The sequence below is a fragment of the Urtica dioica genome, chromosome 12, assembly GCF_054948205.1.
Source record: "Urtica dioica subsp. dioica isolate 48M chromosome 12, U.dioica_male_clone48M_v1_H2, whole genome shotgun sequence".
NCBI classification, from domain to species: domain Eukaryota; kingdom Viridiplantae; phylum Streptophyta; class Magnoliopsida; order Rosales; family Urticaceae; genus Urtica; species Urtica dioica.
Genome location: NC_142767.1, coordinates 16,413,996 through 16,439,448, shown reverse-complemented (window position 1 = coordinate 16,439,448; position 25,453 = coordinate 16,413,996). Strand labels below are relative to the sequence as shown.

Below are 25,453 nucleotides of genomic sequence, written 5' to 3'. Positions count from 1 at the left end.
CATTTAGACATCAAATTATGACATATCTCAAATAATCTCTTCTTCAAATTAAATTCTAAGGGCAAACCGTTTCAAAGAGTTGCTTCTACAAATTTTAGTGAACAAGGTCAAAAACTTATTTATAACATATCTGTAGTTTATTTTTGGAATTTACTTAGCCTAACCTTTTTAAATTTGTTTACAAATAATTATTCTCAAGTTTTTGGCGCCATTACTTCTTGCAGGTCCAATCCCATTGAACTTGAGTCGCTGCTTGGAGCTCAGATTCTTGTCCATGGGAGGAAACAATCTGAGTGGGACAATCCCACCGGAGCTTCGCTCTCTGACGAAGCTCGAGTTATTCAGCATTGAATCAAATGGTTTCACCGGAGGCATCCCGGTATTCTTCAGAAATACGTCGTTGCTTCAAGAAATTTACTTGGGGTCCAACTATCTGACCGGGACTATTCCCGCGGAGATAGGAAAATTGAAAAACCTCACTGTTTTTTCGGCCGGGACTAATGATCTGTACGGCACATTTCATTTCGCCTTCTACAACTCGTCCACTTTGACCAGCCTCACACTCACAGACAACCATTTCCACGGAGAAATTCCGGTTCTAAATCTCCCTAATCTCGTCGAGTTTTACGTCGGCGGCAACAAATTCTCCGGTGAGATCCCGACCTCACTATCCAACTCTTCCCAGCTTGTACACTTAGAGGTTAGTGATAACAAATTTGTGGGACAAGTTCCCACAAGTCTCGGGAAACTACGGGATCTCACGGAACTTTTGGTGGAAACTAACATGCTAGCAGGTCACAATTTGGATTTCATCGAGTCACTAGCGAATTGCAGCAAGTTGAATGTGTTGTCATTGACTTCGAACAAGTTCAGCGGGGTTTTGCCAAGATCTATAGCCAATTTGTCGACCCAAATGAATCGCATCTATCTTGGAGCGAATCGATTATCTGGAAGAATTGATCACATAGAGTTCGAAAAGCTACCAAACTTGAATGTGTTGGCCATGGAATATAATAATCTCAGCGGCAAAATTCCAGCTTCCTTGACGAAGCTACTGAACCTGAGGATTTTGTCTCTAGGATCAAACGAGTTCACCGGAAAAATCCCATCCTCGATCGGAAACCTCACTGAGGTGTTTGAGCTCTCTCTGCAACAAAACAGACTCGAAGGAGACATTCCCTTAAGCATCGGAGGCTGTCGGAGGCTTCAACTCCTCATTTTGTTTGACAACAACCTCACTGGAGAAATCCCACGAGAAATCTTTAACATCAAGTCTATGATCTCGGTCAACGTATCCCAAAACTCGTTGAGTGGCGAATTACCGGGCGAAGTGGGAAACTTGAAGCAGGCGACTGATTTGGACTTCTCAGAGAATGATTTGTCCGGAGAAATCCCTGGGACGATCGGGGATTGCGAGAGCCTCGAATACCTCTTCCTACAAGGCAACTCGTTCCAAGGAAGATTGCCGCCAAATTTGGCATCCCTTCAAGCTCTTCAGTACTTGGATCTTTCTAGAAACAACTTGTCCGGTGTAATCCCTATCGATTTAGAAAAACTAACTGTCTTGACTTCCTTTAACTTATCGTTCAACAATCTTGAAGGAGAACTACCGAATGGAAGCGTGTTTCGAAATTCTACAGTGTTGTCGATTATCGGAAACGCCAATCTCTGCGGCGGCGCATCAGAGTTTAAGCTTCCAAAGTGTTGGATCGCTGCAAAAGATTCACACCGCAAAAATTCTCTCAGAATGATCTTAATAGTGGTATGTTTAGTTGTAATTTTCCTTATACTCTTGATCTTCGCTCTCTTGTACGTAAGAAGAAGATTCTCAAGGAGAAAACCCATCAACGAAGAGGAAGGAATAGGATTCCTTGCAAAGGTGTCGTACCAGATGCTCTACGAGGCCACCAATGGATTCTCGCCGGGAAACTTGATCGGAGCTGGGAGTTTCGGATCGGTGTACAAAGGGAATCTCGAAGGGAACGAAACCCCGGTGGCGGTAAAAGTACTCAACCTTGGGCGAAAAGGAGCCGAGAAGAGCTTCTTAGCGGAGTGCGAGGCATTGAGGAACGTGAAGCACCGAAACTTGGTCAAAGTGCTGACGTGTTGCTCGAGCGTTGACCACAAGGGCGATGACTTCAAGGCTTTGGTTTTCGAGCACATGTCGAACGGAAGCTTGGACGTGTGGCTTTACAGATCAGAGCCATCGGAGGCGGGTCTGAACATGATCCAGAGACTGAATATCGGTGTTGACGTGGCACTGGCTATAGAGTACCTCCACGAGGAATGCGACGAGCCTGTCATTCACTGCGATCTGAAGCCTAGCAATGTCCTTTTGGACGAAGAAATGATGGCTCGGGTGTGTGATTTTGGATTGGCTAGGCTGATTAGTACTGAAGGAGTCTCTCAAGGCATAACTTCGGGAATCAAAGGAACCATTGGCTATGCTGCTCCAGGTACACAAATTAATCTCTCTCTCTCTCTCTCTCTCTCTCTCTCTCTCTCTTTTTCATAGCTCAAAATTAATATGATCAAATGTTTGTTTCACGTGGCAGAGTACGCAATGGGTGGCAAGGCGTCAAAAAGTGGGGACATGTACAGCTATGGGGTGCTTCTATTGGAGTTGTTCACCGGAAAAAGACCGACAGACGAAATGTTCAGAGACAATTTCAATCTCCGCTCCTTCGTTCAGTCAGCGTTGACTGAAGGAGTCATGCAAGTGGTGGACAAAGCCATGAATATCACGACACGTAATCACCACGATGGCAATGGAGTAGCCGTGAGGTGTTTGGATTCGGTGCTTGAGATCGGAATCGCTTGTACAGAAGATTCGCCGAGCCAAAGAATGAGCATCCGAGATGTGACAAGAGAGTTGCAACGTCTTAGAGATGCTTATTGTGGTTGACCAAATTGAAAAGTCAAATAATATATGATGATGAAAACACCCAGAGCCCTGAAAAAATCATGGAAAAAGACTCCACTGATTAGTAGCATACAATTGTACCGCATATTATTGTATCACATATTTTAACCCATTTGTACCCGAAATTGTACCACACGCTTCAATCCTAGTAGGTGTTATATGTGAGTCTTTTTTTATTTATTAGTATGAGTACCTAAATAATACTTGTTGGCTATGGTCTTTTTATGCAACTCGGCAGTTGCTTGTTCTCTTTTCATAATTAGTAGTTTATGTGTGTTCTAGAAGAGTCCTTTATGTAAGGACATATAGAAAAGTGTAAATTCAGGTTTTAACCTTGTTTTTGGTCCTTTCGAGGGTTATTCTAAATTGTATTGGTACCCGGGTGTGGCAATTATCTTTCGTTTTGCTGCAAAATGCAAGGTTTGAAATATCATGCGGTATCTCGCTTCTCAAAAGGTACGCGGTTTGTCATTCTCATGCGTGTTGGGTTAATACTTAGTATATATACATCCGGTATGCTAAAAGAAGATTGGAGAGTAACAAGAGTTTTTCAGTTTCTTATTGTAAAAATGCTGATGAACTTTAATTTGTATGATTTTCAGTTAAATCACACTTCACATTTTTATTGATTTTTCTTGTCGGTATATGTGGAGGCATATCTTTGTGCCATATCGGTCTATATAGAAAACAGGCAACGTTTCAAATATCGATTCTAGCATTTATTTCAAGATGACCTTTCGCCTCAACCGTTGGATCAAAAAGCTTCCTTGACACGCTTCATTATTAGGCGTCGATTGATGATTATAAATACTCTTATTTTTTCGGAGGTCATTCTTCTTCATTTTGAATTTTTCTTAGGTTGCCTTGTGTTCTCCGTCTCTAGAACAAGAATCTGTCAACATACAACCTATGGTCTAAGACAGACGTTGAAAATAAATAAAATGATACTCAAATTTATTCGCACATTTTTGGCCAAATATGTCTTATGTAATCGCAATTTACTACAAATGATGTTACAAGAGTACTGTTAAACTAAATTTACAATAGTGTCCAATAATGTGAGCCGACATATGTACATCTAAAGTCAAGACACATAGAAAGTCCTGTTGTGTAATATTAAATGAAGGCGCTCAAAGCCATATATATTTTATGTATTACATAAGACCCTACTAAAACTAAAGCTTATAGCGACACTATAATCGATCTTTGCCTTCATTATTCCATCCACCCCTTTGAAAAACTGATGAAGATATCTCACAAATCAAGTTCTCCGCTCAATCTTTTGCCTCTGCTCCCAATATTATTAATCATTCTTCGAAGCTCTAAAACTAAAGCTTATAGCGACACTATAATCGATCTTTGCCTTTATTATTCCATCCACCCCTTTGAAAAACTGATGAAGATATCTCACAAATCAAGTTCGCCGCTCACTCTTTTGCCTCTGCTCCCAATATTATTAATCATTCTTCGAAGCTCCATCGCCGGCGCGATCTTAGGAAACGAAACGGATAGGTTTGCTCTGCTCGAATTCAAGGCCTCCATATCCGACGATCCACGTGGCATTTTGGGGTCGTGGAACGACTCTGTCCACTTCTGCGAATGGCGTGGCGTTCGGTGCACCGGGACAAGAGCGACGGCGTTGGACTTGGCGGACCACGCACTGAGAGGACACGTGTCACCTTTCCTGGGAAACCTGTCGGCTCTGTGGGTCCTCGACCTCACAAACAACAGCTTCTCCGGCCGAATTCCGCCGGAGCTCGGCCGGATTTCTCAGCTCAAACACCTCCGCCTCGCCATTAACCTCTTCGAAGGTAGGGACCGAGGACCTTGGTCCTCTCGTAATAATTTGTTTTTGTCACTTTAATTATTGTTTTTTTTTCATATACAAAGAAAACATCATAAACGTATCCGACGTGTAAGTGTTCATACTTTTATGTTAACATCATTACTCTCTTACTCTTGGATAAGGTATTATAAGTATTTAAATAATTATTTTTATATTTTATTTTTAGTCCAAAATTATATAATTTTTTTATTAACACCCCACCCTCCTCCAAAAAAATTCGTACACACCATTCAATTTTTTTTTTTTTTTTTAAATCAAATATGCACATAAGAATTAGGTTAACAATGCTAAGGTTATTTTAGAAATCTTGATTTTTTGTGTGTTTTTGGTGGCTATGTTTTAAAATTGAGAAATTGTCTAATTTGTCACAAATTTTAGAGAAATTGTCCCATTTGTCACCAATTTCATAACATTTTCCCACTTTCCACCAAAAGACTAATTTTTCCCAAAATACCACCATCTATGTCAACAATGTTGACATCTATTTTTGTCTTTCACTATGAGATGTCAACAATGTTGACATCTCGGTGGCATTTTTGGAAAAATTAGTCTTTTGGTGGAAAGTGAGAAAATGTTATGAAATTGGTGGCAAATGGGGAAATTTCTCCAAATTTTATAACATCTTCCCACTTTCCACCAAAATGCTAATTTTTCCCAAAATGCCACCATCTATGTCAACAATGTAGACATCTATGTCAACAATGTTGACATCTAATACTGAAGAGCAAACATAGATGTCAACATTGTTGACATAGATGGTGGCATTTTTGGAGCAAATTAGTCTTTTGGTGAAAAGTGGGAAAATGTTATGAAATTTGTGGCAAATGGGACAATTTCTCTAAGTTCAATTTCTTTTTGCTTTTTAAATATTTTAGCCCCGCCAAAAACATATTAATATTGAGTGTCGACATTTGTTTCTTTGTGTAGGCAAAATCCCGAGAAATTTGAGTGGCTACTCTGAGCTTGAAAGCCTGATGTTGGGACGAAACAATCTGAGCGGAACGATCCCACTGGAGCTTCGGGCTCTGACAAAGCTCGAGGCACTCAACCTCGAGTCAAATGGCCTCTCCGGAGGCATCCCAAATTTCATCGGAAACATGTCGTCACTTAGCGCAATTTACTTATCATTCAATAATTTAACCGGGACTATTCCCGAGGAGATAGGGAGACTGAGAAGCCTCGGTGTTTTCTCTGTCGGGGTTAATAATCTATACGGTACAATCCCTCTCTCCTTCTATAACTCTTCCTCTCTGACTAGCCTCACATTCACAGACAACCGTTTCCATGGAGAGATTCCGGTTCTAAAACTCCCAAACCTCGTCAAGTTTTACATCGGCGGAAACAGGTTCTCCGGCGAGATTCCGGCCTCCTTGTCCAACTCTTCTCAGCTTTGGCAAATAGATGTTTCCGCTAACGAATTCGCGGGAAAAGTTCCGGCCAGCCTCGGGAAACTCTCGTTTCTCGAAAGGCTTCTCTTGAACGATAACGAGCTCGGAGGTCGTTCCACGGAACCTAGCTTGGATTTCATCGAGTCTCTTACGAATTGCAGCAACCTGAAAGAGTTGTTCTTGAGTTCGAACAACTTCAGCGGCATTTTTCCAATATCTATATCCAATTTGTCAATCCAAATGACTCATATTGACCTCGCTCGTAATCGATTATCCGGAAGAATCGATCACGTAAAGTTCGAAAACCTGCCAAACTTGGTCGTGGTTAGCATGACAGGTAATCAATTCACGGGAGAAATTCCAGCTTCCTTGACGAAGCTTAAGAGCCTGGGGGTTTTGGTTCTGGACTCGAACGCGTTCACCAGGAATATCCCAACCTCAATTGGAAATCTCACTCAAGTCTTTGCGCTCTCTCTGCAACACAACAAGCTCGGGGAGACATTCCCTCGAGCATCGGAGACTGCCAAAGCCTGCAATTTCTCGACCTGTCAGACAACAACCTCTCCGGAGAAGTCCCAAGAGAAGTCTTCAGCATCAAGTCCCTGATCTCAGTCTACTTTTCCCACAACTCGCTTTTTGGGAAATTACCGAGCGAAGTAGGAAGGTTGAGGCAGACGACAGATATCGACCTCTCGGAGAACGATTTGGCCGGAGAAATTCACGAAGAAGTTTACATGTCTCAGCCCCCTGTCGGCAGACTATCGTACCCTTGTCGGCAGCCTGCAGTACCTCGGCCTCACGCGACCCGATATTGCATTTTCCGTCAATAAGTTGTCGCAGTTTATGCAGCAGCCAGCAACCTCTCATTGGCATGCGTTGAAGCGACTCCTACGCTACCTAGCTGGCACAATTCATCATGGTATCAACATCTCTGCCTCAACGCCCCTTGGGCTTCATGCTTACTCCGACGCCGACTGGGCAGGCGACAAAGACGACTATGTTTCAACAACTGGTTATCTGTTATACCTTGGTGGTGCGCCAATTTCATGGAGTTCAAGAAAACAACGGTCGGTTGCTCGGTCTTCTACCGAGGCTGAATATAAAGCATTGGCGGATACGGCAGCAGAGCTCATGTGGGTTCTAAATCTGTTTGATGAGCTTGGCCATAAGCCAAACTCGGTCCCAGTGGTGTACTGTGATAATTTGGGGGCAACGAGCTTAAGTTCCAATCCTGTATTTCACTCTCGGATGAAACACATCGCTTTGGCATACCACTTTGTCCGTGAACAAGTACAACGTGGCACACTACGGGTTTCCTTCGTCTCCACCGACGATCAGCTTGCTGATGTTTTGACAAAACCGCTACTTCGACCTCGCTTTAACACACTAGTCTCCAAGCTTGATCTTTCCCGACGGCCGATCAAGTTGCGGGGGAATGATAAGAATAACGTCTAGTATTACTTAGTCCTTTATTTTGAATTGGTCTTCCTTGTATTTCTCACCACTAACGTAGTGCTTGAGATAATTACTGATGTATTTTCATATATCTCTCTACTGGTTAGTTACCATTTACTCTGTATATATAAGGAAGGTTGATTAATAAAACAATTACAACTTTTCTCATACACTTATAGTAGGAAGGTTGAGGCAGACGACAGATATCGACCTCTCGGAGAACGATTTGGCCGGAGAAATTCCAGGGACGATCGGGGATTGTGAAAGCCTCGAATACCTCTTCCTACAAGGAAATTCGTTCCAAGGAAGATTGCCTCAGAATTTGGCTTCTCTGCAGGCCCTTCAATATTTGGATCTTTCTAGAAACAACTTGTCTGGAAAAATCCCGACCGATTTAGTGAAACTCACTGTCTTGATATCCTTTAACTTATCGTTCAACGATCTCGAAGGAGAATTGCCAAACGGAAACGTGTTTCGTAACGCCTCCGTGTTGTCATTGAGCGGAAACACCAGGCTCTGTGGTGGTATGTTGGAATTTAAGCTTCCAAGGTGTCAGACAGCCGCCGGAGATTCACACCGCGGAAAGTCTCCCAGAGTTATCGTAATTGCTGTCTGTTTGGCTGTAATTTTCCTTATATTCTCGATCTTGACTCTCTTGTATCTAAGGAGAAGATTACCTCGGAAAAAACCCGACAGCGAAGAGGAAGGAATAAGGTTTCTGTCGAAGGTGTCGTACAAGATGCTCTACGAGGCCACCAATGGATTCTCGCCGGGAAACTTGATCGGAGCCGGAAGTTTTGGATCGGTGTACAAAGGGAATCTCGACGGGATCAAAACCCCAGTGGCCATAAAAGTACTCAACCTCGGGCGAAAAGGAGCGGAGAAGAGCTTCTTGGCGGAGTGCGAGGCGTTGAGGAACGTGAAGCACCGGAACTTGGTCAAAGTGCTGACGTGTTGCTCGAGCGTTGACCACAAGGGCGATGACTTCAAGGCTTTGGTTTTCGAGCACATGTCGAACGGAAGCTTGGACGAGTGGCTTCACAGATCAGACCCCTCGGAGACGGGTCTGAACATGATCCAGAGACTGAATATCGGTGTTGACGTGGCACTAGCTATAGAGTATCTACATGAGGATTGCGACGAGCCTGTCATTCACTGCGATCTAAAGCCTAGCAATGTCCTTTTGGACGAAGAAATGACGGCTCGGGTGTGTGATTTTGGATTGGCGAGGCTGAGTAGTACTGAAGGAGTCTCTCAAGGCATAACATCGGGAATCAAAGGAACCATTGGCTATGCTGCTCCAGGTACACAAATTAATCTCTCTCTCTCTCTCTCTCTCTCTCTCTCTTCATAGCTCAAAATTAATATTATCAAACGTTTATTACACGTGGCAGAGTACGCAATGGGTGGCAAGGCATCAAAAAGCGGGGACGTGTACAGCTATGGGATGCTTCTGTTGGAGTTGTTCACCGGAAAGAGACCGACGGACGAGATGTTCAGAGATGACTTCAATCTCCGCTCCTTCGTTCGCTCGGCTTTGCCGGAAAAAGCTATGCAAGTGATGGACAAAGCTATTCAACACGAGGTTGATGACGACGATGGAGTTTCCGAGAAGTGTTTGACTTCGGTGCTTGAGATTGGGATCGCTTGTTCGGAGGATTCGCCGGGCCAAAGAATGAGCATCGGAGATGTGACCAGGGAGCTACAAGGTCTCAGAAATGCTTACATTGTCGACCGAATCGGATACTCAAATCATGATACATATGATCATCAAACGTTGATGAAATGAAACACTAGGTTTCTGGATATTATAGTACAAAAACATTTTTTTTTTTGTTCTGAACGTATAGTTTGTAATTAAGATATTACTTTATCATGATAATATTCTTAATTTTGTGGTGATTACTACTCTGGCGATTCTTCCAAATCGGTGTTAATTTGGTTTAAAAAAAAAAAAAAAAAAAAAACTGCACGTACTATTAGAGAAAGAGAATGCTCGCCGGAGATATTCCCAAAAAAATGTTAAAGTTTGTTGCAATCAATTAAAAAGGTTTTTTTTTTTAGAATTTTATTGTTCCTGGTAAAAGTCGGGTATTTTTTTGAACAGAAAAGTCAGAATATTCTTGAAAACTCTTTGTTTTCTTAACCCAAAAGAAGAAGAAGAAAAAACAATTTTCTCTCAGTCACGACGACTTTCCCTTAATTTCTGATTTTTTCCTCTCTGTAGGGGCTAATCTTACCGGCAGTTATGGTCTTTTCCTCTCTGGGAGTTTATTCAAACGTGGACGATTTTTTTTTTAAGCAAAAATAATTATTTATTTAGTCGTCACATATTTTGCATGATCTGTGTAAAAAGGATAAAGACCTTTTTAATAAAGTGGAAATGTAATTACGTCTTAAACACATATCATCATCTTAAAATGATTCATGTATCAAGTTTGGACATCACACAAAATGTCTCTGTATTAGTAATCAGCTGAGATCGTAACGCGTATATTTAGCATTAATAAACGTCATTAATTAGATAGTCTAAATAAGTGCAAACATATTTCTGTCTTTTATTTTTCCTATATGTACAGTACCGGAAATTATATGTTTACCGGGGGAAAAAAAAACAACTCATTACACCCCAAATATATATAATCAAATTAAAATCTACATGTAAAGTATTGTTGGCTTTGGAAAAAAAAAATTATTTTTATTGCACTATTAAAGAGTAAAAAAGACAGCATGGCAAGCCAAGTGTCTGCGTGTGAAAAGAAAACATACGTAACCAACGAATTTGGTCTTTCCATTGGTTTTATTACCAAAGCTCTCCGGAAAACTCTCTCTCTCTCTCTCTCTCTCTCTCTCTCTGTTTCTGTTTCATATGAGCTATAATCAGGCCTGAGAGAGGAGAGAGACTTCTCTTCTCCGTCAACGACGTCTCTCTCTCGGTAAGAAACCCTTCTCGCGTTCATAATATCATTTCTGTCTCTTTCTTATGTATAAGATTTTGTTTGTGTTATGGGGTTTTATTTGTTGTTTTCGATTTCATGCTTCTAAAACTTGAAATGTGGGAACTAGTTACGTTTTTTTTTTTTTTTTTTTTTTTTTTTTTGAGATTGTCCATATAAAATCTGCAGATTCGCTAAATGTTCTTTTTACAGTTTTGACACATGAATCGTGGTTTTCGTAGAATTTGATTAGAATTCACCCATTTTTTGGAAGATTTTAAACTGGCAATATTTGAGAAGATTAGTTCATCATGCTTTTCCTAAATATTTCTGGTATATCATATTCGTGCAATTCATTGGAAAAAGAAAGAAAAAAAAAAGTTTCGTACTTTCATTCAGTTTGAGCTTTGGAAATGTAAAATAATCTAATACCCAATTTTTTTTTCTCTCTTTGTTATTGGTTAAAGGTAATTCAAGCAAGCGCTATTCAGAGAATGTCTGAAAGCTTCAAATATTGGGACGACTGCATCGATCCCAAGGACATGGAAGCGATGTGGAAAGTTCCGGAAGTAAGCGCAGAATGGTTAGACGCGGGAGAGACACGTGGACAGAAAGTTCATCTCTCCCGCGATCCCGACGGACAAGCTTATCTCACTCAGACCGAGATGAAGGTAATAATAATATCCACCATCAAAGTCTCGATTTTTTTTTTTATTGGTTGATTTATACTCTTTTTTGGAATTTTATTTTCAGGCTGTGGTTGATATTTTAATCTGCAGGCATTTTGGTTCTAAAATCTGCCCGGTACGTTTTTTTGTTTTTTTTTTTTTATAATTTTTTCCGATTTCAGGCTTGTCAAACCTCTGTGAAAATCAGTACACATGTTTTTTTTTATCTCTAATAAATTAATGTTGCAGAACATGATCTGCGCTATCGCTGAACTCGAGAGTGACAGAAGACCACTTGCCACGCGGTATGACCGTAAGTCAAAGGACACAACCGTCGGAATTATGCAACTTTTCCCGAAAACCGCCGAGTGGCTCTACAGGTATTTATATACAAGTGTTGTGGAGTTAAGAGTTTTTGTAGATTCATAACAAAATTGATATTTAATTTTTCAGTGAGATGAAATACCGGGCATATGTAGTGGAAGGGAATTCGGATCATCTGTTCAGGCCTTTTGTGAACATATATTTCGGCGCTGCTTATCTTATTTGGTTGTCAAACTTCGAAGATATGTGAGTTTTTTTCGAAATCTCTTAAGCTTTCTTCTTTTATGCTCTCTCTTTTTTTTCTTTTTCTTTTTCTTTTTCTTTTTTTACATTTTTTTTTCTATTTTTTTGGGTAGTGAAAGAAGTGAGGAGTTTGTGGTTAGAGCGTATAGAGGCGGCACGAAAAAGGCGAGACACAAATCGACGATGCAATATTGGCAGCGATATCTTTCAGTCAAAGAAACCTTGCCGTCGAGGTAATAGCTGTTTCTTTTAGGTTTATTTATTAATTGTTGGAATAGCTGAATTTTTTTAGTTTTTTTTCTTTTTTTTTTGCAGAAAATTGTTTGATGATGTTTCATCTCCGAGCGAGGTGTCCATGTCATCGCCGAGCGAGGTTTCAGTGGCAACCGCACAATCTGAGCCGTCCATGCCTTCTTCGCATACTCCAAGTTGTTCTCTCTCTCTCTCTCTCTCAAGCATCTACGGGAAGAAATATGATCAAATTAACTGGTTCCACGTGTCAAGAATCTGTTTCTTGCTACGCAAGTTAACCTGATCTAACCAAAAAGAAACAAACACGAGAAAAAAAAAAATGGAAGAACACAGAGTTGACCCCGATTCTCTCGTGCCTTCTCTTCTATGTTTTTAAGCTCTTCTTTGCTGGATTCCTAAAATGTTTTTATCATCTTAACTCTTAACCCTTAACTCACACGTCCTCTATTTATAAACACATTAAGGAATACAAATACAATGCTTACTTGACACCTAAGAAATATACTGAAAGATCCAACAGTCAAAAAACTCTTAAATCCTATCTTGCAATCTTTCATTCAACGACGGTAAAGAATGGCCATCTGATCTGTTACCATTTTACTCGTTCTGTCTCAAGTTACAGACAGTAAATATATGGATACAAGAGGTAAATTATAGGGAATTATTTTTCTTACCATCACCAAACAATGATGTTCAGATGATTCATACACATATTGGGACCACCGAGCTTCTGCGGAGGACATGGAAGAGATGTGGGATAATCCTGAAGTCGTAAAGGAGTGGAGCAAATCCGAAGAGAGGAAAGGAAAAGTCCGATTCTCCAACGATGAGAAAAAGAGACCCTATCTTTCTCGGGTAGAACTCAAGGTATGTTCTCATCAATACATCATATTTTCATTCCATGGACTATAAAATATGATTATGTATGATGTTCTCAAAATTCACTAATAATTTTGTTTGCAAATGATTTATTTACTTCTTTCAGGCAGTTGCGGAAATCATACTAAACAAGCACTTCGATTCAAAGGGACTAAAACCTGTAAGAAAATCCTTTATTGTTCTCCCTTCTTTCCTTAAACACGAGAGACAAAAACTAAACGGCATTTCAATTGTCGTACTTTTTCGTTTATTTCCTCAGGCGATTCTGTGTGCTCTAGCCGAAGTTGTTAGCTTGCGATTCGTCTACGGAGTCGGTCCACGTCCAGGGATAATGGGCATTGACTTTTCAATCGCGATGTGGCTTTACATGTATGTCAAGAAGCTTCACAAACAAGTACCCCATAAGTAACATGGCTTGAAAACAAAGGCTATAAATATAGTTTGCTTTGAATGTCGTAATCTTGTTCGATGTAGAAAAACTCTGAAAGGCATCGGGAAAAAACCTGTTCTTTGTATTTCTCAGGGAATTGGGTTTCAGGGCTTATAAGATCGAAAGCGCCGATGACCTAACCAAGCCATTCGTGTCCATGTACTTCGGCGCCGCGTATTTCATTTGGTTATCGGAGTTTGAAGGGAGGTATATATAACACGAACATGTCGAAAATATCGCTTCTCTATTTCTTTTCTTTTTAAAACTTGAGATTGATTGTGGCAGGGAAAGAACTCCACAGTTCATAGTTCAGGCCTACATTGTGGGTCCGAAGAATGTGAATTTTCAGGAGACGGGACCGATGTGGCTCAAGTTTGAGGAAGCTTTGGGTCATTACAAGGACGCGAAGAAGTACGAAGAAGATAATCTGTACCGATACATCTTTCAGCTATTAATTTCTTTTTTTCTTTTTTCGTGTAATTTATGTTTTGGTTTGGTTTGTGACGCGTGTGATTTTTCTGTCCAGGGAACAAGGAGGGTGTTGTATAATGTGAGCTCAGACAGCCTTTGTGAAAGTGATCTCTCATGGTGTCCTTGTGAGCGCTGATTTTTAACGGCTCGCATATTATATACAAAGCCAAATAAAATGCACACATGATGTTGTAAGAGCTGTATTTTTGGAATATTGCAGATATTTCTGAGTTTTGTTTTCTTCTTGTTCTTGCGGAGAAAATTATACAACTAGCTTTAAAGTGCCTTGGGAGGAAATACAACGTTGAGTGTATTTTCTCTAAAACTATAGAGGTTGAGAGAAAATTGGTGATGTCTCTGCTCACTCAATTATTTTCCCTTTCAATTTAGTAATTTCGTCTGAGGTGTCAAAAGGAATAAATCAAGGAATGTATCTCATCTTGATTTTTACATCTTTAATTATACTGCTTCTTTGTATAATCTTTTTTTTTTTTCTGGGAAGTTTCTTTGTATAATCAAAGAGGGAAAGAGTTTACTTAGACCACACGGCAAATGATACTCCACACCCCACAAAGTGCTAGCCGTATTTTACATGAATTATTCCAGTAAATATTCTAGTCCAAACAATACCCAAATTCTAGCCAAATTGCTTTACCTCTGGTTGAATAAAGTTCGTTTTTTCATAAAATAATAAAATATAAATAAATAAATAAAAATTACCCAAATTCTAGCCAAATTGGACGGGTACACTCCATTTCCGTTAATTTAGGTACTGTTCATATATATAAACTATTAATAAAAAAAAATTAAACTAAAATATAACTCCAGTATAAAAAAAAATCTCAAGAACGATGGAATGAAATCCCGTGAATAGTATCGGAACAAAATTCCGAAACCGTTATCGGGCCGGAACATAACTGAATTCAGTTCTGTCCTGTTCCAAAAAGATGTGAACATAAAGAAATTATTATTTTGATTTTCCCATGCCAATTATCTCATTTATCAAATTACCATAAAACAATTGTCAACATACACACACTCTAAACATCTTTTCCTCTCTTTTTCCTTCATTTTCTGTTTTAAACTTTTCAAATCTGTCTTATTATAATAAGCAATCTGAGTTCAATGTAAAAGCCAGAAGAACATGACCCACAGTGGCGAAGAATGATAAATCGCTTTCTAGCTTTGTCGGCAACCAATAGATGAATCATCGTTTGAGGTTTAAATCAGTCATGGGATCATCTTGGACTAAGCCGTTCTCGCTTAAGTACTCCACAAACTCGTCAATCAGATAAGGCCAAGCACCTGCTGCGTCGTAATTCGAAAGCGATGGATCCACCATCTGAATCCACACACAAAACTCAGCTTTTCAAATTTTGAAAGTGAGAGGCATTGCATTCAATTTTAAACCGGAAGCAGACTAACTCAACAAGAGCGAGAGAAAAGGTCACCTTCGAATTATAAGCCAGAACTTGTATATCTATCCCAAGAAAATAAGCCCCAGCAAACAGAATTTTAAGTTTCTACCATTTTCTTCTCTTAACTAATAAAAGGTTCATATTGCACGACTATCGATGATTTAGTTATAAGGGTTTAAACACACAGCTCCATTTTCCATGAAAATCATCTTGAAACAGACAGAAGGTTATATTATTCATCACAACATACCCTCGCAAACTCCAACAGTTGAGACCACGTGTCCCTTGATATGCCTTTATTATGCCGAGCCTGAAATTTAGACGATTAGTTTTACTAAGAAAATCAAAAGAAACCAAAAAATGGATAATAAAAACACGAGTAGGAATCCTTTAAGCGGGACAGAGTCTTTTTCAGTGCATTTCCAAACTGCTACAAATGGTGAGATGGATAATATTACAAGTCAAGTGTTTATCGTAGTGAAAATGTAAATCGGGAGGTTTCATGGTATCACCTTGACGTCAACAAAATCTTTGTGATAATTATCGAATCCATATGAATGAGAGTTCTCCAAATTAATAACAGAATCTCAACCATAAACTATAAAATCATAGGAGCTACAACTATTATGGAGTCACAAAGGTCCATGCTTTAACAGCTAAAACCCACACAATTGGCTCTATATGCATGTTGACAATAGACAGCTATTTTAATCGCCTTTGATGTGAAAATATAGGAAATAAAGAACAATCATGAATCTTCTAGCAAACTTGAAACAATCTAACTGGAATGAGAGCAGTTTCACGTCATGGTTACCTGTAAAAACTGGCACCAGTGATCAACAAGTGGCCACTGCTTTTCAGCAAATAGCAATTGCCACATCCCAATGGCAGTATCCAAAGCTAAAGGCTTTTGACCCTGATCAAAGATTTAATAACACAAATTAGTGATGAATCACTCAAAGATACTTCATGAGCTACAAGATCGTCAGCAAAGAGAGAGGCCATGCAACAAAAAACATGAGTTTATGCGTGCACGATTCAGTTAATTTGGTATCTAGTTATGAAAATCGCCCGAACATCAAGTATATCAGAAAGAATTCGAAAATCATATCCAGAATAAATTGAAACTTCCATCTTGAGCTAAGCAAAAAATAACTGGTGGTTTAAACATATGGTACCTTTTCTTTCGCCCAGCCAAAAGCAAAGTTGTATATCTCTCGGAATTTTTCTGAAAGGAATGTAGACTACACTTCATCAAAGGGCGGCTTGTACATAAAGTTATTTTAAAAACAAAAATACTTGAGCTTTACTTGCTTAGTTATATAACATTATAACTTATATCCAAACATAGTATGCATATTCAGCAAATACGACAATGGAAGATATATCACACGTACGTTCATCATTCAACTCGGTGCGCATAAATGGTATTCTTTCGCGAAACTTTTCCAAAGTATCTATCCTGTCATTAGCACATTTAAAACATGGAAAATAAAAAATAAAACGATAATAATAACCATGTTTACTTGTTAATAAAAACAATACATCCAACACTTGACACTGACCCTAGTGCTTGCAATCCTCCTACAAATTCTTGCTTGGAGAATTCACACATCGTGGCAGCCTTCATATGCCATGAAACAACCAACTGTTTTACAACCAACATATCAAGGCAAAAAAAAAAACATAAAATTAGCAAATAAAATAGATTGGATCATATACAGCTTATACGCATTCATGTGTTAGCCAACTAGAAATAAAAAACTGGCTCCATAAGTCACTGCATTTTAAACCAAAGATACTTAGCCTGTATACATGTTCAAGCAGTAAGTTTCTCATCCGTCTCATTTCCAAAGCCAATCAGTAATAAAACAGATTTGCAAATTTGGAGGCAAAACGAAACTAAGAAACTGAGAAATGAGGTCCATATGGTAAGAACACATACCATAACTATATCTTGAGGATCCACCTGTACAGAACAAAAATGAGACAATGTTATAAAAGAAAAGATAATGGCAGTATAAGTCAAACTTCTTGATATGGGAAAGACTTGACAAAAACATTACATTGATCATTTTGACTAATGTAAATTGTGCAATATTCATTAACAGACATTAGTTCCAGTATAATTGTTAATCCTTTTTTTTTTAATCAAAATTAGATGAGACTGAAATCTCTGAAGTATAAAAGCACAAAATATAAAACATGAAAGAACAAGATCTAGGCTGCTTCTCATGAACTTCTGGAAAAAAAGCATGATAGAAACTCGGATGAAAACTTAAATTTATTGTAGATTTTAACGGAAAGATTTATAGCTATCAGAAAGATTTACCTGAAGGTCGTTGCAAAGGAGCGTGATACCATCAGCGAGTATCATATCACTATACTGATCTGCAATAACAAACAAGTTGAGTTTTATAAACCCATTTACATTCTCACATCAAGAAATGAGAAAAGTGACAAAATAAAAAAAATAATAAAAAAATAAAAAGATAAAATCTAACTACAGACAAATTCTTTTTACGATTGTTCGCTGTTGACTAACTTATTTAGCCATAAACTGAAACTTTTGACCATCATCGAAAAATTCATACAGCTAAAAACACGAGGTACTTTAGATTATAGAGAACACAAAATAAACAAAACAAAACATACAGGAAATTAAAATAAGAGAAATAATCAGGTAAAATTTGTTTCAAAAGGACAAAGTTGAACACTTGTTGACGTCATTAACCAGAAGGGAGCCCAGAGGGATTTGACCTAAGACTTGAGCGAGCAAATACATCTTCACAGCTCAGCAAAAAAAAATAAATAAATAAAAAATAAAAAAAAACAACTCAAAAGCTTAGATGATGAGAGAACAAGCCCTTATATGGTATTAGAATCATAAGCTCTATTTCACAACAGCTTTCGATTGAGGCTCTAAAATACCTCTTTCGTTTCATAGAACCGAACATGAGAGAAAGGAAAGAAGAGAAAAGAGCACGCATGTTGACAACACTTAAGTTTCTTTTAGGGTGGAATTGAATTACTAAATCGAAAAACAAATCCTTCATAAACATCTAGCAAGGATATTCATGTCTGACAAATAGTATGATATCCATCAGATCGAAAACTCGCAACACAAAACATACCATCAAGAATTCAAACTTTATACAACTAATCTAAAGGTTACAGCGTCAAAAAGCCCGAGAATACCCAACACTGCAAAAATGTGTCTTTATGCCATGAAGGAATTTAGGAGTAATGCGAATTTCAACCATGCCTTTATATCTCATGTAAAGCTCCTCCAAGTGTCTAGAATCAGTAAATGACTTAGTCTGGGGTTGGCTGTAGAATACATCAAATGCGCCTTCAAGATGCCAATCACTGGTCTTCAAAGCCTGCAGGGCAAGTTTTTCACTGCAAAATAGAAATATTCCAGCACAATTCAAACATTAAATTAAAATTTACAGAAAATTCAGTCATAAGCTAGGAAACAATAGACGGTAAAGTTAACTTATATCCTTAATTAAAAAGAATATGCAACAGTCAGAGGAAATTTATTAAGATTTACTATAAGTTACCTGGAACCAGTTATCATCATGAATTGCTGGACTTTGTCACGGTGACCCCTCCCAAACTTGTGCTGTAAATAACACAAAATAATCATATAAAGAGGAAGGGAAAAGGAACATTAACCGATCAACTCAATGAAATCGATTACAAAAGAATAAAAAATGGATAGCCTTCTTTTTATAGAAAACTGAAGGAAGTGCTAAGAGGAACGAGGCAAAAGATACATTGAAGAGGATGGCAAATCTAAAAGGGACAATACAATAAGTGTAAGAACACAATCACGAACGAACTCAACCGGAAGACAAATTAATATGGTCAAACCGAACACCTTGATTCATTCCACAGAACAAAATTGTATAGCAAAACGCTGCGGAAGTAAACATTTCATGGTGGATGCTGTTTTTGTAACTTCCCTTCAGATAGATTTTATGAAACAGAGAATCGAGCTTGATGAAAAGATTCGTAAGCATAATTTATACAAGCAGGAACTAATATAGACAGGTCTCAATGACTATTTACACACAACTTCCAAGTTTTCACTTTCAAGAAGTGTACACATCGTATCATATCTAGAGTTCTTTATTTGGGAGTTTGAAAAAACCTATAAATCTTACTAAATATATGAACATAGTTCATAAGGGCATGAATAAAATATATAAACTCTCGTCCAACCAATAAGCTGTGTGTTAGATTTTTAACTGGCAAGTATAAATCCATTTCTTTATTCTCTAGAAAAATAAATAAATAAACAAACAGAGGTAACGAAAGAGATATTTCATTTCTTCTATCGCTATAAACACTTAACCGATTAAGAAGAAAATATTCATATCTTCCAACCCTTGAAAATTTCACAGAATCAATTGACGAATATGACAATCAGTTTTCAGCTTCATAGATCGGGTACAAATAAATTTCCATTCAAAAACTGAAACCTAGTCACGAAGATTAACAAAATGAAACACAAGCAGTGAATTCCAAAACAAGAAAAGAAGAACGAAAGCACAATAAACTCCGAAACGATTAATCCAAAATCAAACACGGAGCAAAAGGAATTTTACCATCTTCGCTGGCTGTTGAGGAAAAGAGCGAGGCGAATTTCTCAATCCCGAGAGAAAAAGAGCGAGAGCGAAAGTGGTTCTTGACTTGAGAGAGAAAGCTAGGGTTTTGGATTTACGGTTTCTCTTTCTCTCTTCTCAGACAACCACTGAAACACTCTGGCCTTGGCTTTGGCTTCACAATTCTCGGTCTGTGAAAATGTCCATGTCGGGCTAGGTTGGCCTTATTAAGTGTTTTTGTCTCTCTATTCTCTTTTATTTTTTATTTTTTTGTGATTATAATTAGATTTGTCTTTAGTATTTAGTTCATTTCTTTACCATATAGTAGTTCATTTCTTTACCATATAGTAGTTCATTTATTCAACTCGCCTAGACTCTAGAGCCAGAGCCACTATAATATTTCAACTTGTTGTATTAATTTTCAGAAAATCATATTTTATTGTACGCAAACATATTTCAATCCACTAATGTCTTTGAAAAAATTCACTAGTAATACACCAAAGTCAATTTTGAAACAAAAAATTAGTCAAATGACAACCGATAATCTAAGAATTGCTAGATAGTCAACATTTTATATTTTTTTGTAAATAGTCACCTCAACTTATTTACGGCATTCAAAAAGACAAAAATACTCAAAAACATTCCCGTATATTTTGAGTTTTTTTTTTAGCTCCGTAAATAAATTGAATTAATTATTTATAAAAAATTTACAAAACGCTATAAGCAAATAACTATATAACTATAACACTCATTTTAAAAAGAATAGAATTACTTAATATGAAATAAAATAACACATAGCATGTAGTTTTGAACTTGTAATTAAGAAGTGGGGCAGTTGGGGACCATATGCTTAACTCTGATTAAGCGAATGTGTTCAGGGTTGTCAACTTGTGTTATCAAATAGAGAGGAATTCCTTTCTTTCTGGCCAGTGTAGAGGAATAGAAATTTTCTTCCAGCGCATGAAATGAATTATTCATTTTGTTGTTTCTGTTGATTTCAGTTGTTGTTTTATTTTTTTATTTTTTTAACCTTTTTTTTTCTTCTTCTATAAATATCGACTTCATTCACATTATTTCCTTATAATATTCTCATATAATCTCTTCGCTTTCATTCTCAGACAATATTCTCATATATTTATTTTTATTATAAAGTTTCTAATTTTTTCATATATAATTTTAGTAAAAACTATTTTTTTTCTCAACTTTTTTTCTTCTTCATATATTGTTTGTAATATTAATATAGTTTTAATATGTAATTTTCATGTATAAATTTAGTATATTGATAAGTGAGATTCATTCACACTTATCTATGACTCTTAGATAAGAATCGAAGCTTGTTCTTAATGTTTTTGATATTATTTTGTACTTTTAATTGCATTTTCAGGTTTGAGAGAGTATGAGAAGGTTGTGGTGCGAAAACGGGCTGAATCGGAGCTAAATCGAGCAAGTTATGGTCATTTGAAGTCAAGTCAACAAAAGTCAACGACGGTCAACGACGGTCAATGGAGTCAACGTTTCTCGAGAGGCGCGCCGCGCCTAAAACATGGCGCGCCGCACCCTGGTGCCAAAATTTACACCGAGAGCTCGAGCGGGCAACGCGCAAGAGAAGCGCGGCGCGCCTTCAGAATTTCACGAGTGGCGCGCCGCGCCGTTATGTGGCGCACCGCGCCTTCAGAAAATTCACGAGTGGCGCACCGCGCCGTTATGTGGCGCACCGCGCCAGTTGCTTTTTCAGCACTTTTTGGAGCTCGTCTTTTAGATCATTTTTGGCCCTTGGATCTCATCCAAGGGTCCTTATTTGCTCCGAAAACCTTTCCTAAACCCTCATATACACTTATTCAAAGAGGAAAAGGGGAAGCTTTAGAATAGAACACTTTTGTTTTGGTTTTTGAAACTTTAGAGAGAGAAAGTGAGAGAGAGAAAGCTAGGGTTTGACACCCATTTTGCTCTTGAGCTTGGGAGTGAAGAAGAAGAGGGAGAAGTGACAACCTCCATCATCCTCATCACCTCCATTTGTTCACTCTAAACTCTATCTCTTTTATTTATTGTTTTTTACTTATTTACTCCACTTTTTGCTTGTTGAACATATTTTAAGCTTTCAAGTATTCTATTTGGGTTTTGTTGATTACCTTTGTCATTTGAGCATTGTGATAAGTTTATTGTTTTATCTAAGTGGAATATTGAAGTAGTGGTTGAGTTTTATGATATATTTATTTGGTTGTTGAGATTAGCATTCAATGTCTTGTTTCTTTATTGTTTTGCTTCTTTTACTTATTTCAATTTTACTTTGTTTATTCTTAATCATGAGTAGCTAAGTAGATTTGGGGTGCGATGTAGTTGAGTAGTTGAGTTGGTTGGTCAAACATTTGGATTAGATTGGTGCTTCATGGTTGGGTTGAGAGTGGAATTCTATGGGTATGGGGCGTGTGTTAGCGCTAATTAGAGTAGCTACCTAGTTAGTGAATCTTAGACGAGTTTAGACACCGAGAGGTAATAAACGAGTGAGCTCTACCCGTCCCATCATTAACCTTCCTAGAGCTATAGAAAGACTAGGGGGTAGATGTAGTTGTTTGAAATCCCGGGCTAAATGCGGTTTTGTGCTTTAATAGAACCCAAACCGAGAGGTGTAAGTTTGACACATAGCTAGATTCCTAAAGACTCGAGAGAGATTAGTGAATGTTATAGGAGGGATTGAGACTAAGTTTTAACACTCTAAACCCGAGCTTAGAATCGTATCTTGACCGACCGACTCGATGAAATAACAAAATCGTACCCCTTCCTTTTAACTTGTGTTTAAATAGTGCTTTCACTTTTATTTACATTTCATCTTGTTCACAAAACAATCAAAAACCCCCATTTTTCATTTTCCATAACTCGAAAAAGAAAGCTAGTGAGTTCGCTTCGAAAATAGTCTAGAGTCTTTGTGGGATCGATATCCGTGCTTTTGCACTCTATTACTTGACGACATGTTCGCTTGCGTCGTGTGAGATTTCTCTAGTTGAGAAAATTCCCATCATATATAAGTTGTAATATTTTATAAGTTTTAAAAAAAATTATTCTTTATTTTCTCACTTTTACATTATAATCCTTGCTTAGAAAAATACAACATTTTAATCTTTTGTAAAAGTATAATTTTATATATATATATATATATATATATATGGAACTGGAAATTTTCGTTTCCATACACAATAGAATTCCCTGTCAACATTGCAAAGAATTCTTTTTCCATTCAAACACTGAATTCCGAGCAGAATGAAAGTAGAAATTAACTTAGATTTAAGCGGACTACACAATTTGTTATGTGGTTTCTTCTAACATGTATGTGTTATGTGTTTTCTTTTAACAATTCAGCGACAAATCCACATGCCGATGCACAAATTTTTGACAATTTATTGGTTGTAATATTTTCTTCCCCTATCTTCTAGTATTGGATCCAAGGTTCGAGAGACTGTCGAAAATCATAAAATTTCAGTGATTGTTAGGTTCTCCGCATTTCCGGTTCATTGGCCATGTTTGGTATTCCTCTCAAAAACAATTTTTTAGTTTTTGAGTTGAAAAAATTGAAAACAAAAATTGAAAACATGTTTGGTTTAAGTTTTTGGAAAAAAATTTCAAAAATTTTTGAAGTTGTTTTGGAAAAAAGTAAAGAAAACTGAAAACAAATAAAATGTGTTTTTGAAAAAAAAATTCTTCTCTTCTCTCCTCTTTCTCCTCATCTTCTCTTTTCATTCTTTCAAAAACAAAAATGAAAACTATACCAAACACTTTTTTCAGTTTTTTCACTTTCTCAAAAACAAAAATGAAAACTGTACCAAACAGCTTTTTAAAAACAACTACAAAACAGTTTTTCAGTACAACTACAAAAATTAGAAAACAGAAAACAAAAACTTTTTGAGTTAACTACCAAACACATGGCCCCGTTTGGTTAAGTTTTCCATTCCTGTTTTCTGTTTTCTGATTCTAAATTCTAGAAAACAGTTTTTCTAAAACTGTTTGGTTATAAATTCAGAAAACAGATTTAGAATCATGTTTCTGTTTTCTTTGAAATTTGTTTAGAAAACAGAAAACAATGAAAAGTTGTTTTCTATTTTATCTCTATACAATTGAATGGAAAACATAACCAAACAACATTTAAAATATTCCGAAACGTAATTCTAAATCTGTTTTTTAAATTTAAAAATTAGAATCAGAAAACAGAATTTAAAAACAGAAAACGAGTTTAGAAAACTAAACCAAACGGCCCCAAAGTTTTTCGTAATTGTTTTTAGCAACTTTTTGTCGTTGTTTTTTTTTTACGTATTTATTGTTTGTGCATTATTTCGTTGTTTGTTGTTGTTTTTCATTGTTTTTTTTTCTCTATAATATGTATTGAATTGAAATATCACTCATCAACACATGTCAAATAGCCTAATTATTATTCCAAGAAGTATATATTTCATTTTTTTTTACTTTATATCTGCATAATACTTGTGTAGTTTTTTAAGTTTGGAACATAGATATTTAAAAATATATTTTCATATGGATAATCATACTGACTAGGTCACTTGAAACATATGAATTACTATATAACCAACGTTTCATCTTTGTTTAAAAATAGTCATTTTTTCACACGTGGCATAATAAATAAGATGAATAGTTATTGCAATCGCTTTTATTGAAATTCTCGACCAAAAATTCTCAATAGTCTATATTTTTCATTTTTTTGCGTGTTATGATTAAATAGCCAATTGAAATTGATATATTTGCAAAATAGTTGAAGTTTGTCTTAAATGAGTAAAATATCCAAAATGTGCAATGACCATATATTCAATAATTTTTTTTGCCATGTGATTAAATGTTTTGACGTGATAAACTACTTATACAAATCTTCAAAAAGTTTAATGATAGCGTAAAAAAAATGACATTATAATTTTGACTATGTTGTTGAAAATTTGAAACTTTTACTAGTTTGTTAATCAATTAGTTTTAAATGACTATTATGTACACTTTTTTTTTCCTTTTGTTAAACCACTTAATAGCTATCATTTGACTTTTTAAGTTCAATAAATCATGCCATTTATTAAATAGATTTCATCGATATATTCGATGTTGCGAGTGAAGATTGAACTAACGACCTCCAATTTGGAGGTGAACGTAGAATTTATTCCTTATTATAAGAGATTAGTTTTAATTATTACATATTATTTCATATACAATCGATTTTGTTATACAATTTTTTTTTAGTCAAGAGTAGTCCTTTTCATTGATGAATGGACGGAAGATCCGCCAAGATTACATGAGAAATACATAAAGGATATTCTAAAATCCAACACACATCGGATTGAAATTGAAAAGAGTTGCGAGAAAGAAGGTGTGCTATATTTGGTTCCCCTTGCGAGGAATGAAATTGCAGCAACAGCCTCCAAGCTTCCCGTTGAGTGACCCTCCTTTTAGGTTATTTGAGGTTCATATTTATACTAATTCTCTAGTAGCTGTACGTAACTATTAAGAAAATGAAGGGAAAATACGTATACAGAGATTACGTAACTTGAACGTAACTTGTATTCTAGTACCAATCACGCTTGCTCATATTTAATTCTGGTCCTCTGGACCAATCATTTTTGC

General features: G+C 37.1%; 4 protein-coding genes across 5 annotated transcripts; 3 read left to right on the top strand and 1 right to left on the bottom strand.

Moving 5' to 3' along the window:
• The first annotated feature begins 840 nt into the window (after window positions 1–840).
• LOC149379620 (putative LRR receptor-like serine/threonine-protein kinase At3g47570) lies at window positions 841–2,950 on the top strand. The gene is made up of 2 exons (XM_089603379.1): window positions 841–2,456; window positions 2,556–2,950. Exons 1-2 carry the CDS (start codon window positions 914–916, stop codon window positions 2,903–2,905), a joined length of 1,893 nt encoding a protein of 630 aa, XP_089459505.1. The 5' UTR covers window positions 841–913; the 3' UTR covers window positions 2,906–2,950.
• A 1,358-nt stretch (window positions 2,951–4,308) lies between these two features.
• On the top strand, window positions 4,309–9,401 carry LOC149379619 (uncharacterized). The gene is made up of 7 exons (XM_089604040.1): window positions 4,309–4,734; window positions 5,697–6,494; window positions 6,710–6,906; window positions 7,007–7,611; window positions 7,720–7,733; window positions 7,792–8,916; window positions 9,007–9,401. Exons 1-7 carry the CDS (start codon window positions 4,320–4,322, stop codon window positions 9,399–9,401), a joined length of 3,549 nt encoding a protein of 1,182 aa, XP_089460166.1. The 5' UTR covers window positions 4,309–4,319.
• Window positions 9,402–10,467: 1,066 nt separating this feature from the next.
• LOC149379618 (transglycosylase) lies at window positions 10,468–14,267 on the top strand. 2 transcript variants are annotated; one of them, XM_089603426.1, is made up of 13 exons: window positions 10,468–10,548; window positions 11,016–11,219; window positions 11,302–11,352; window positions 11,466–11,596; window positions 11,670–11,786; window positions 11,897–12,016; window positions 12,099–12,211; window positions 12,733–12,902; window positions 13,021–13,074; window positions 13,174–13,283; window positions 13,438–13,551; window positions 13,630–13,755; window positions 13,871–14,267. In XM_089603426.1, the coding sequence occupies exons 2-13, from the start codon at window positions 11,043–11,045 to the stop codon at window positions 13,896–13,898; spliced, it is 1,311 nt and encodes a 436-aa protein (XP_089459552.1). In that variant the 5' UTR covers window positions 10,468–10,548; window positions 11,016–11,042; the 3' UTR covers window positions 13,899–14,267. The 2 variants fall into 2 exon arrangements, with proteins under 2 accessions (XP_089459552.1, XP_089459551.1); XM_089603425.1 differs by having other exon boundaries at window positions 10,469–10,548; window positions 13,630–13,773.
• Window positions 14,268–14,761: 494 nt separating this feature from the next.
• Window positions 14,762–20,080, bottom strand: LOC149379617 (defective in cullin neddylation protein). The gene is made up of 11 exons (XM_089603530.1): window positions 19,850–20,080; window positions 18,800–18,861; window positions 18,499–18,635; window positions 17,566–17,624; window positions 17,179–17,202; window positions 16,799–16,881; window positions 16,631–16,695; window positions 16,412–16,461; window positions 16,048–16,149; window positions 15,484–15,543; window positions 14,762–15,157 (listed from the first exon to the last, which is right to left on the bottom strand). The coding sequence occupies exons 1-11, from the start codon at window positions 19,850–19,852 to the stop codon at window positions 15,023–15,025; spliced, it is 780 nt and encodes a 259-aa protein (XP_089459656.1). The 5' UTR covers window positions 19,853–20,080; the 3' UTR covers window positions 14,762–15,022.
• Window positions 20,081–25,453: the final 5,373 nt, after the last annotated feature.